Genomic DNA, 12519 nt, shown 5'->3' with positions numbered 1-12519 from the left:
GGCGGCTCACAGCGGGGAGGGCGGAGTGGGCGGGGCGGGGCCGAGCACTTACCAACGCGACCCTGGCCCCGGGGCACGGCGCAGAGCCGTGAAGGGCAGCGCGCTGGGAGGACGGCGTGTGGCACGCAGAGAGAGACCGCAGGAGTCCTGAGAACGGAGAGCGCGCGGCTGTCGCTAGTCTCCACGTCACCAGAGCCCTGACGGCTGCCATGACTGTGCAGGACAGCAGGGTCGCAGAGCTGTGCAGGAGCGGCGCAGGCCTGCAGATGTGTGCCCGCCCATAGGAGGAGCCGCGCATGCCCAGTGGCTGCGGCGAGTGGGACACGCCCCCTCCTCGGTCCCGAGGGATGGTGGGCGGAGCCGCGCCTGCGCAGTCTTTGGACCAGCGCCTGTCAGTGATTTGTTTGCGTACTCCTGGATGAGATCCCTGGAGCTGGAGTTGCGTGTCAGCCTGTTCGTTACCGCTGAGCCCGGTCTCCAGCCTCCCTGGTACTGTTAGTGTGGTTCCCAGGCAACCAGACAACCAGACCGGGGAGCGCTCCTCACCCCCCCACCCCCCCACTCCCCCGCGGAGTGTGCACGCCTGTCCGCTCCAGTCAAGCCTTGTGCCAGGCCCAGGGCTGCCGGGTGGCCGCACTCCATGGTTTTCAACCTCCGTGTTAGGGTTCGAAAATGCTAATAATTCCCCACAGATACCAAAAAAGATTATACAAAAACTTTATTCAGGAACTTAAAAAACGACCAAATGGAGGCTAGCTGGGCACAGACTCCGCGAGCCAAAGATGGAGTCTGGCCCCGAATAGCAGGCAGGGGCTTTTATTGGGGCAGTCCACGGAAACCCGCAACCGCACCCAGCATCTTTTTAAAGTAATTGGATGTCCCCGCATTGCTGGGGGGGGGGGTCTTGACTGGTAGGGGCTGACTTGAGGGCATTAGAAAGTGCTGATATCTTTTAGGGTCAGAAGTTTTTGTTCATACCTTATAAAGCTTTTATATGTCCAGGGCTTGGGTTATAGCTTCTGTAAAAATTTAGAATACGCCTGAGCTTGTCCGGGCTTGTCTGAAGAAGCTAGCCAAAATGGAGACATACCATTCTGGCTCTTCACTCCAAAGTTTTTATGCTACCGAGATGGCGGCTGCAGGGCCTTGTAGGCTTGTTACAGTGCACTCACTGCCCTCTGGTCCTGACCAGCTCTACTGCAGGGTCTCAGGGGTGTCCCTGCTTCTTCAGCCCTGGGGGATAGCGGGCTCTATCAAACCTCCACCTCACATCCCAGCTACTGGGCATTTCCATTTGGGACTTAGGCTGAAGAGCACCCCTTAATATTTAGGAGACACAGGATGGGGTACACAGCAAAGGTCAAGGAGCATGGGGGGCATGGTGGCCCAACCTTTGTTGGGGTTAGTTCCAAGTGACACTGCTGTGGCCCCTGCAGCACAGCTGCTCATTGGGGCAGTCAGGAAGTTTGCATGTAGCCATCTACAGAGAGCAGGTGTGTGCAATGAGGCACCAGAGAAGGCACGGAACGGTGACAGAGCCCTACTTCCGGATGACAAACCCATCAGAGGTGGATGATGGCTGGGGGTGGCTCAGAGCCCAAGGTTCCCTCCCCAGCACCACACACAGATAAGGCACCATAAAATTGTATTATCCACACAGAGGGGTCACAGGATGGGCCTAAAACAAGTGAGCCCCAGTCTGAGAGGAAGTGCTGTAACAGGCAGTGAGTCTGGGCAGTGACAGAGCAAAGCTCCTGGGCCCCCACCACAGTCCTCCATCTCCAGCACATTATTCAGCTGTCTACCGTGCATGTGACATCAACGAGCCCGAGGTGAGGAGGGACATTTTGGATTCTGTGCAGGGCAGAACAGGGAGTAACTGTTTTCTACTCTGAGCCACACATGGAAAAGACCTGGTGACACCGAGAGCCCCTGGTTTCTGCCCACACTCTGGTCTTCCAACCTGAGTGCATTCCAGGTGACCAGGGCGCTCTCAGGTGTGACAGCTGTGGCTCTCAGTGCACCAGATGTCACATCTATCAGTTCCTGTGTCCTTGACAGCCAAGGAAGCCAGTGGGCAGTTACTGTCCTGGGAGCTGGGACCTATGGGTCACCTTACTGAGAACAACAGGCTGGCCCTGGCCTGGCCAACCACGCAGAGGAAACGTCTGGGATGGAGGGGCTGTCCCCTCTTCCACATGAACTGTGCATCTCAGCACAGACCTGCACAACCTCTTTCGGAAGAGCTAAGCCTGGGATGTCACATCTACCCTCCTAGGTCAGCGGGTGCTCGCTTCCTGTCTGTATCTACGTAGATGACAGGGCTGGGCAGGTGTCCACTCTGCTCTACCCTGCTCACCTGATACCCTGTATGACTACTCAGGACAAACATCTGAAAATCAGAGTTGAGACTAGTCTTCAAAATTTAAAAAGCTCATGTTTTTTAACCCTAAGTTCACCCTTAGAACTTTGTATTAAAAATATAAATAACTGACAGGACACTTGAATCCATACTGTGAAACTGCCCCTCAAAAAGGTGAACTCCAGCACCTGAGGCCCACAGCATACATGTGCCTGTGGCACCCATCTTGGTCCTGGACTGAGAAGTTGGCCTGCTGCCCTGATGACCCCGTGTGCAGTCCCACAAAATCACTGCTGCAGGGTCCTGGGACCTCTGGCCTTGCCCACTTCCTGAGCCCAGTAGTTCCATCTCCAGTCCGGCTGCGGTGGTGGCTCTACATCGGCATCTCTTCTTCATCTCCGGCTCTCCCAAGCAAGTGCAGACTGTCTTCATCAGATGTGTCTGAGTCCTCCTCTGTTTCCAAAGGCTCCAGGGCACGTTTCATGCCCCGCTGCTTGGACACTGCCAGAGCATACTGGATGTTGTACCGGTTCCAGTCACATCTGTGGACACAGGGCATCAGGTTAGCACAAGCAACTGCCACTTCCCACACCACCCAGCACCCTCCAGCAGGGATCAGATGCTCCTGTCGCCAACATACTGCCACCTCTCCCAGGCAGATCTGGTTCCTGCCCCGCCCAGCCTAGGGCACTGGCAACCCACCCTTCCACTACGGCCAGAGGGCTGATTCTCCACATCCACAAAGGGGAATTCCTACCTCACCTCCTAGAGTGAGGGGCACAGAACTGAGGTGAAGGAAAAAGCTGCATCCTGCACTTATGGCTGCCGTGATATCAAAGACATAGCTGTCTCTCAAACCTACACAAAGCCAGTGTGTCCTACGCCCTGGCAGACAAGCACCTTATCTAAGAGGAAAGGAGAATAAGAGCATTCTCCTGCAGAGCTCTAGAGTTAAGGACATGCCAGGCAGGGAAAAGGCCGCACCACACACTTCCCTAAGTGCAGATCTCACACCTCAGCTCAACCCCCCAACACTGGTCTTCCGTGAGGGCAGCCAGTCAGGACTGGGGGTCAAAGGGCAGGAAGGGCTTGCTCTAGACTCCTAACTCATACAGACAGAAGGGATGATGGTGGAGAACCACAGGCCCAGGTACCAGTATCTCTTAGGGACCCTGGATAGAGACTCGTAGACAGGAAAAAGGCCATTTACAAGTCAGTGGGACATCTGGCAGCTGCTCAGTGACAGATGAGCTCTCTCAATAGGGTGACCCATCTTTATGGTCCAGAGTTGTTCTAGGGACAACAGGCAAACAGACCACCAAGAAACCACCTGGAGGAGGTGTCAGCAGAGGATGTACACAGGACCCGGCTGGCCAGCATGTCCCAAGCACTGTATTACCACCACACTGGGAGACCCATGCACATAGTGTCATATCCCAGGAATCCAGGCTGCCCAGCCCCACGGCCTGTAACCACTTCCACTGCCCACAGAGGTGAAATGCAGGTGCAAGTCAGGCTACATGGGCCTGGGATGGTGACCTGCCCTTCCCAAGGCGAAGGGCTTGACTACACCTCAGGCGTGTCCCACTCCCAGCTGTCCAGCTGTGGCAAGTGTTCATAGTACCTGCACTTCAGTGTCAGCCACACCCAGAGGTGATCACCCCACATCCTGGTGTGGGTGGAAAACAGAATCATTCACCCAGCAGACAGGAGAATAAGCACCTCTGATACTAGAACCTTCTGTTCCCAATCAGACCCCACAGGAGTAATCCCGACCAGAAGCAGCTGCAAGAACTGCCCCACCCTGCCCTGCCAGCCCTGTAGCACGTACAGCTTGGCCACATCGTCCAGGTGCCGCTGGAGACCCTTCTGAAGAAACTGGACCACAGGCAGCAGCTGCCCTGCCCTGGAAAGGCAACGTCATCAATGCATCTGCAGGAGACCCCCCCACCCATAGCCACTATGATCTGCTGGTTGGTGACCCCCAGTGAAGCGTACCAGAGGTGGGGAACCCATTCTACCTGGACTTCAGCCGCTGTCCATGTGACATGAGCAGTTTCTGTGTCCACAGAAGGTAGAACTCAAGGTGACGTGACACCTCAAAGGAGGCAGCTAAGAACTCCAGCACTTTCTCTACGTACAGCTCAGGAAGAGAAGCACTGACAACATCAACTGTGGAAAGAAGCCACGTTTGTTCTGCAAAGTCGGGTCAGGAGGAGGAGCGGGCACACCTGGGGCCCCGTGTTTGCTCTGTGTTTGCGGAGTGGCCACTGGCGGCCCTACTCACTCTCGTCCTGTGGCACGGCCTCCAGGGCCTCCTGTGCCAGCTTCCTCTCATTGAGACGGAAGGCCATGAGGATGGCCCGGGTGTACTCCCGCTGCCTCAGTGCCTCACGGATCCTCCTGGGGGTCACACCGGTGTCCAGTTCAAACGGATCAAAGAGCATCTGGGCATCCAGGGAGAAGATGAGGAGCCCTTCTGTGCTGGTGGCCGCCCAGCAGCGTCCTTGGAAGTGAGCAGCAAAGGGGAGTCCTCAGAACTTGAAAGCCCAGGTTTTAAAGAAGGAAACATTCGAAGACACTGCCACGGTGGGAGCTAGGGCCACCCCTTCTCCTGCTTTGCCATAGCAGGCACTAACAGACTGCAGGCAGCTATCCTCCCAGGGCCGCTTGCTACCCAGCCAGCACACAGCCGTCTGTACCTCAAGGACCAGGGCAAGCATGCAACCAGTTCTTTCCTAGTCACAGGAACACTGCCCAGAGCCTGCCAGTGGCTCCGCAGTGACCCCGTCCCTGGGAATAAGGTCCCAACACTACCAGGATTGGCACCCACCAAGGGTTATGGCTCACCAGTGGGAGAGAAGCGCAGAGATGTCACCCTGATTTCAGGTTTGAAGTGTCGAGAACTCATGTCACCTGGGGGAGGAGGGGATAAATGTACTAAGGCCAAGCCAGCCTTCAGGTCTCCAGACTGGCCAAGGGGGGCCAAAGGGACCTAAGAGCAGCCTTCCCCTCCTGTCAGAGTTCAGGATCAAAGCAGTCTTCCCGCCATCTGCCAGCAGCACCAGAGCCTGTCCCAAGTGCTGCGGCCTTGATGGAGCCGGGCACTGGTGCACAGGCCTGCGAGCATGGCTCCCATCCAGGCCTTTCTTCTGGACCTGAAGTCCCACCCAGCCTAGGGTAGGCCCGCTGGTCCAGGAAGGGCCTCCATAGAGGTGCTCTGGTTTTCTGGCTCATGGATGTTCACCAGGACCGTCTACAGACCTGGGTGGTCCCATGCCCCGTGGCATGGAGTCCCTGGAACACACAGGTGGGGCCCTCTTCCATCTGGAGAAGCTGCTGGCCCCCAGCTTCCAGCAGAATGCCACCATGCAGAAACAGCCACTGACTCCAAACTCTGCAGCCCCAGGGAGGGAGCAGAAAAAGGAACGTGGGTGGGGGCAGGACATGGACGGGGACTTTGGCTCACCTTTCTTTACACCTGGCAACGGAATTGCCACCCCCTCCTCTTCCCCAGCGTCTTGGTCAATGAGCGCCAGGTTGCCAAACTCTGTCATCTTTCTACGGTTCAGAAATTCCTAGAACAGAAGCCATGGAAGTGTTACCCTTTTCTCCCTCACTCACACCACTGAAAGTAGGCAAACCCTCAGCTAGGTCTGAGCAAACCCTCAGCTAGGTCTAGAATCAGGACCCGACACATGGGCCCTGTTCTTCCTTTGGCGCGTGCCACTGATGGCAGGGGGGCGGTCACTCTGGCTGTACAATGGCAATGTGGGGATGGGGCTGCCTCTCACCATGGGAACTCAGCTTCCCTCATGAGGACAGCTGCATCCAGGCAGCCAAAGGCGTGCTCAGAAGCTTTGGTAGCAACTCCACCCTCACCCGTGTTCCTAGAGCAGAGCATGAGGGAGACTTGGGCCACAGGCTGCAGCAAACAAGGGCAGGCACCCAAAAAGTGGTGGGGACACAGCCCTTTTAACGCTGGAACTGCAGATGGCCCAGGGACAGACAGAAAGCTGTGCCTGGCCGTGACCTGTCTATACTATCAGACCCTGCTCCTTCGCTCACAGGGTTGCAGCATTTGTTGAGCCAGTTTTTGCTGGACACCCTTGTCCTCCAAGCCACCTAACCAGGTGGCATCACAGCCCCAAAGGGCAGAAGATGCCAGGCCCTGGTGAGGAGCAGGCTATGCTGGGTAGCTGTGCCAGTATAGGCCCTGCTCTGCACCTCAGCCAACAGTCGGTGTGCTGACTACATCTTGGCTCACCCAGGGTTGGGAGCCAGAGCACCTTCTGTGGGGCTGGCACCACCACTCACCTCCATGGCGTCCAGGGAGAGGTTACAGGAGAGCTCAAACCTCTTCACGAGGATCTGCTCCCGGACGTGATAAAGGCACACGAACTTGGACATGCCCCCCGCCAGGATGTTCTGGCCATCGGCTGAGTAGCAGAGAGTGGTGAAGGCCCTGGGTGGAAGACATGGGCTCTCAGGCACCAAGGGCTTCAACATGGGTCCACATGCCACCCTGAACAGGTAGGTGCACCCCGGGAGGTGACCACTTCTCACACAAGTGTCTCCCAGTGTTCCATGACTAGCCTCAGCAAGGCAGGCACACCCGTGACCTCCAACAGGGCACATAGCTACACCCTTCTTTGGTACCACTTGAGAGAGGTGCATCAGAGGTAGTCCAGGACTACGTGGCTACAGCTGGGTCCCAGGAGGCACAGAAAGCAGCCCACCTGTCGTCACCCCTCTGTGGGGCACACCGGACACCAGGCTCACAATGGCTTGAAAGTGGAGTCTGCCTCTGGGGTGTGCAAGTTCATGTCTAGCACATCTACAGCACTTCCTTGCTGGGTATAAAGCGGCCTGGACCCAGAAGCAGCTTCGCTCCTGTGGAGGCTTAGGCTCCACCGCTACTAGGGACTAGGCAGTCTCAGAACAAAGACTATGCCCAAGGAGATGGCTGCGAGCACCTGGCCTCAAGGGTCTTGGGTCTATACAGGGCACCAGACCCACCCAACAGACGAGACAGCCAAGGGGCCTGTACCCTGCTCTGGCCATACCCCCCCGCCCAAGCACTCACTTGCCCTTGGCCGAGTGTTTGGCTGTGATCTTGTCCAGCTCCTTCCTGCCTGTCTTGAGATCATGCCTGCCCTCGATGGATCCCATCTGCACGGCATTCTCAGGGTCCCAGAAGGTGATCTGTGAATTCAGTGTGGCCACAGCCAGCTCTGCACCATCAGGCCGAAAAGTCACAGCTAGGGCTAAAGAGAAACAAACCTCAGGCCCAAGGAGTTGAGCCTAGCAAACAGGATGTGCCCCGACACCAGATCAGTGCACTGAGGTTTGCAGGAAGTTCGCACCGGGACACACAGCCCTCATGTGTAAGGGTGCAACACAAACCCTGGGGGTAGGGGTGCCGCACAGCCCCACCAGAACATGCACCACTGGCCATCTCAATGATGAGGTGTGGAGGGCACGGAGCCATCCAGTTACAAAGGCTTGACTGAAAGTGAGCCAGAGCCAAGGTTACCCTGAGGGAACACAGGGCAAGTCAAAGTACAGGGGACAGTGCCAGGGCTACAGCGTGCCCAAGGCTAGGGTCAGGTGAGAGGTACACAGGGCACCTAAAGCACTTCTTCCTCCTGGGTCACAGACCAGCAGAGTGCTGGCCCCTCCCAAGGCCACAGGGGTTTAAGGAGCCTCAACCAGCAGGAGGAAGAGACAGCTGAGAACCTGGTGCAGCCCGACGGTGGGCCACTCTGGCCTCACACCTACCTCAGTAGTTGCTGAGCTGCTGGGGCCGGGGCTGGCATCACTCTCCCCTCTCTCTGAGCTCATATCAAATATACAGCTAAGACAGAGGCGAGGGAGGCGTGCCAGAGAAGATCAAGGCTGGATGGTGGCAGGAACATTTGGCTCTGACCCTGGTCCCTGGGTCTGCCAAACACTGCCACAGCTCACCATCAGAGGTAAAGGCCAGGGTCTCTTTGGTTCTCCAACTGTCGAACATGTCCCACAGGCGCACGGTCTTGTCCCAAGATGAACTGGCCAGGATGGACTTCATCGGGTTAAAGCACAGACCACTGATAGGCCCCTCGTGGCCAGACAAAACCTGGAGCAGCAGAAGGTCAGAGGCGGATGGGGGAGCGGGGCGCAGGCCTTCCAGAATCATGCTGCTTGACTCTGAGGAGTCCTGTCCCCACTCTGCTCCCAGGTCCCTGAGCTAAGGCTCAGTTTTGCAAGGTAGAGAGCAGAGTAGCCAGTCTCACCCCAGGCCTGCCACCCAGCACCTGCAGAAGAGAGTCAGGGGACCAGCTGCACTTACATCAAGAAGCCTGCCTGTCTGCATGGACCACACAAAGATCTCGAAGGAGTCCTGGGCCCCTGCAGAGACGATTTCCCCACTCGAGTCAACGGCCACACAGGAGAACTGTGTGGGGCGAGGAGATGTGAAGGTGCGGAAGTTCCGGTACCTGCAGAATAAGGTCGAGGTAGGCAACCCCACTTTCTCTCCCGCCCCGACCTGCAGCTCCCCAGTGCACTGCCTGCACAGGAACTGGAGTCCTGGTGCTCAGAGGGAACCGTACCTGTGAAGGTCAAAGGCTCGCACGGTGCCATCCATGGAGGAGGTGACGATGACGTGGCTGGTGGCAGTGAATGTCACCCCGGTGACCCCACTGGAGTGCTCTGTGAAAGTGATGAAGCAGAAGCCGCTGAGGGTGTTCCACACCTTGACCTGTGGTGGGCACACGGGAGTCGTGAACACCTGTGGTGGGCGCACACGGGAGCTGCAGACACAGATGATGCCTGGAGACTGGAGTTCTAGCCAGAGCTGCATGTGGTCTGAGGCAGCCCAGTAAGTACATGCCCCTTCAGAGGCTGGCTGCTGGCACCATTACTCTAACAGAACCCTTGGACCCTCTCCAAATTCCACCAAACGGTTACCTTTGTCAGAAGCCCATCAGGGCTATTAAACCTGAGAACTCCAGGCCAACCCCCCACTCAGCAGGCCTGCCCACAGCTCAGCCTGATGAAACCTGAGAACTCCAGGCCAACCCCCACCCAGCAGGCCTGCCCACAGCTCAGCCTGATGAAAGCCCAGGGCTCACCTTGCCATCATCCCCTCCGGTGACAATGTACTGCCCATCAGGGGAGTAGGCCAGGGATACCATGCTGTTGAAGTGACCCTGCTGCTTGAGCACATAGGACTCACTCTGCCACTCCCACACCAGCAGCTGGCCCAGGCCTGCGGGCACAGGGGAGTTGGAGGTACCACCTGGACACCGACCCCCAGCCTCCACAACCAGCACAAGACAAGGTATTCCCCAACTGCTTCTGCAACGTGGGTCAGGCAGGTCCGAGCCCACCATGAGCCCTTAGGCCTAAGGCAGCCCAGAGTAAAGGGAGTGGCCCTACCGTCCACAGCCCTGACCAACCCGGGGCTAGAGCAGAGGCAAGACTGGGGACTTCAGGGCAAGGATCGTTGCCACAGCCTCCAGAGGCCAAGACCAAAGGCCACGGAAGGACTGAAAGTCAAGCATGAGCCTTGAGCGCAACTGCTATTCAACGTCCCGGACTCCTGCCACACCCACCCCCCCAAGAGCCGCTGTGGTCCTGCTCAGAACAGGCTACTGGAGGCCACTCTCCCTGGGGCGCCTCCACTACAGGAGGCACAGTGTGGCACTGGAGTCCCACAGGGTCCACGCTGGCTCCACCCTGCTCTCTGCTCTGAGGCTGACTTCAGGTCCCTCGGAGGTTTCCTTTCTATGGCAGAGCAGAACAAACCTGAGCAGCCAAAGGCGATCCAGTCCCCGGAGCTGTTGACGGCAACTGAAGTGACCCTCTGATCGGAGATGCTGAGCAGATGAGGTGCGGACGGGTAGGTGAGCAGGGACAGCCAGCAGCCCTTGGCCCCACGCCTCTCCCCAACACAATCCCCCCTGCAAACCCATTGCGCTCCACATTGGCACCTGCCTGCAGGCTCTTGTGGCATTAGCATTTTAATTTTCCCTGCGTTCTCAGGATGATGAGATGGGAAAGAACAAGGGCACGAAGCAGAAACACCTGACGCACCCGAGCCTGAAGCTGTGGTTGGAGCACAAGGCTCACGGGCTGCAGGGGAGCACCCCGGCGAGCAGGACTCACCTCAAGGAGTGGATGAGGTTGAACTCTGGGAGCTCGTGCAGATGAAAGATTCCAGAAGCAAATCCTGTGACCAAGAGATGCGTTTTCTTGTGATAAGCGGCAGCCGTCAGGCTGTTAAAGTCTCCTTCTTTATTGAAGAAGTACCTGGATTGACATACAGAGAGGGGAAGACATGGAGGCTCCTTCACTCAGCTCAGGGCCAGAGACACCCGCCAGGGTCTCCACTCCTGCCCAAAGGCCTGAGCCAGAGGCCCAGGGGAGTAAGAGTGGCTGGAGCTGCGGGAGCAGCACAGCCAGGCCGCCAGGCTCTCCGCTTCCTCTAGCAGGTCCCATCTCACATGTAACACAGGAAACAACTCCAGCTTTAGGTGTGGTGACCCAGACCTGTCGCCAAGCCCTCTTCAAAGCAAGGCTCCACCCCACCCTTCCCTTTCAGACAGTGGAGGCCATAGATGGTCCTTCCCTCCACACTGGTACCTGCCTACAGCCCCAGTGGATGCTTCCTCTCCAGGATGAGGTCAAGCACACCCCATCCCGGGCCAAGTCCTGACCCCAGCTGGGACATCCTAAGACTCCACAGGGACCTCGAGTCCATCCAACCTGCCTGTTATGGCAGAGTAGCCCCTTCCCACCCCTCATCTCCCAGTCCGGCACCCCCACAGTCCAGTCACCCTGACGGCCTCCTTCCAGGGTACTATCCTCTACCCCAGGCAGTGGCTCTTATCTGAAGTCAGAGGTCCTCCTTCACCCACAGCCCCATTATGTTACCGTCACCGCACATGGCCACACAATCCCTCCACACCTCTAAGGGGAAGCCAGGTGATATGTTCCCAGGGTCAGGGCCAGAGCTCAGCACATAGAGGGTGCCAAATAACTGAATGGATGGGTGTGGGCTGAAGCAGCCACTCCACAGAGCAGGCTGTGACACACAGCCACCTACAGTTGCTAACCCCACTCTAAGTGACTGTGATCAGCCACCAATACACGCCAGAGGAGCTGACGCCAGTCTACCCTAGACTCGCCTCCCCTCCTGTCCCACCTCCTGCACCCTGCCCCAGAGGCTACACATCAGACTCCTGAGGCAGGCTCCTCTGGCTTACAGGACAGGGTCCTCCACCAAGCACTGGGGGCCTGCTCTCTGGAGACCTGGATCTGCATTCCCACAGGAGCACAGAGCCCGGGTGCGGAGACCTACTTGGCCAGCCGTGAGTACTTCACTTTCCCCGTCTTTTCCTGCTCGGCTGGCACAGCCTTCCCCTGGATGGTGGTCTCTCGTTCTCCCTCTTCCTCCTCCTCTTCCTCCTCCTCCCTCTGCAGGAGGTCTGCCTTCCAGCCCTTAGGGGCCTTTAGCCTCAGGCCCTCAGGGGGTGTGTCACACTGCCACACACACAGGGCTCCATCCTGGCTGAGGGAGTAGAGCTGCAAGGGAAGCACCGGGCTGGACTCGGCTGCCCAGCAGACATCAGACACCCTCCCTCCAGTTTGGCTCTGGGACACCAGCCCCTCAAGGGCCCTTCCACCTGGGCAGGTGGCCAACACCAGTCCTGAGAGAGCTCCTAGAGGCAACCTAGACGCAACCTTGTGGGGGCTCAGGGACTGCTGGGTTAGGGACCCCAGTATGGAACATACGTCTAGGCTGTTGGACTCGAAGAAACAGGCGACGATGGCGTCCTTGTGTCCACCCAAGGCATAATAGATGAGGTTGTCCCAGCGCTCAGCTCCAAACACCCACGTGGACATGTCTTTGCTTCCAACCACAAAGCACCTGGAAGAGACTTCTGCTCAGGACTGAAGCTGCTGCTGCTGTCCTAGTGGCCACCGGGGAACACAACCCTGCTTCCTAAAGAGGGGTGAGACCACAGGGCACCTGTACCCAAGGTAACACACCCCTGCCTCCTAAAGAGGGGTGAGACCACAGGGCGCCTGTACCCCCCCCCCCCAAGGCGACACACCCCCGCCCCCCCAAAAGAGGGGAGAACCACAGGGCCCCTGGGGGAACTCAAACC

General features: G+C 57.7%; 2 protein-coding genes across 2 annotated transcripts in view; both read right to left on the bottom strand.

The window, feature by feature from the left end:
- The window catches only part of Gatd3a (glutamine amidotransferase like class 1 domain containing 3A), a gene marked incomplete in the record, with an annotated part of 7590 nt that extends 7297 nt beyond the window's left edge, over window positions 1–293 (bottom strand). The window contains 1 exon segment of the mRNA XM_029560787.1: window positions 53–293. Within this exon segment, the coding sequence (XP_029416647.1) occupies window positions 53–211 (159 nt within the window).
- Window positions 294–1628: 1335 nt separating this feature from the next.
- Window positions 1629–12519, bottom strand: part of Pwp2 (PWP2 small subunit processome component) — a 14629-nt gene continuing 3738 nt past the window's right edge. The window contains exons 6-21 of the mRNA XM_008827391.3: window positions 12143–12278; window positions 11709–11932; window positions 10514–10657; window positions 10154–10224; window positions 9478–9614; window positions 8956–9104; window positions 8694–8841; window positions 8330–8480; window positions 7449–7629; window positions 6680–6827; window positions 5832–5940; window positions 5213–5278; window positions 4650–4868; window positions 4384–4534; window positions 4194–4268; window positions 1629–2904 (exon numbers count right to left, since the gene is read on the bottom strand). Coding sequence (XP_008825613.1) covers window positions 2736–2904; window positions 4194–4268; window positions 4384–4534; window positions 4650–4868; window positions 5213–5278; window positions 5832–5940; window positions 6680–6827; window positions 7449–7629; window positions 8330–8480; window positions 8694–8841; window positions 8956–9104; window positions 9478–9614; window positions 10154–10224; window positions 10514–10657; window positions 11709–11932; window positions 12143–12278 — 2278 coding nt within the window. The 3' untranslated portion in view covers window positions 1629–2735. The remainder of the gene's footprint in view (window positions 2905–4193; window positions 4269–4383; window positions 4535–4649; window positions 4869–5212; window positions 5279–5831; window positions 5941–6679; window positions 6828–7448; window positions 7630–8329; window positions 8481–8693; window positions 8842–8955; window positions 9105–9477; window positions 9615–10153; window positions 10225–10513; window positions 10658–11708; window positions 11933–12142; window positions 12279–12519) is intronic.

The sequence above is a fragment of the Nannospalax galili genome, unplaced genomic scaffold (genome assembly GCF_000622305.1).
Source record: "Nannospalax galili isolate Female #2095 unplaced genomic scaffold, S.galili_v1.0 scaffold652, whole genome shotgun sequence".
Classification (NCBI taxonomy): domain Eukaryota; kingdom Metazoa; phylum Chordata; class Mammalia; order Rodentia; family Spalacidae; genus Nannospalax; species Nannospalax galili.
Note: the sequence above shows the minus strand (reverse complement) of the source record. Positions and strands in the feature narration are given on the sequence as shown.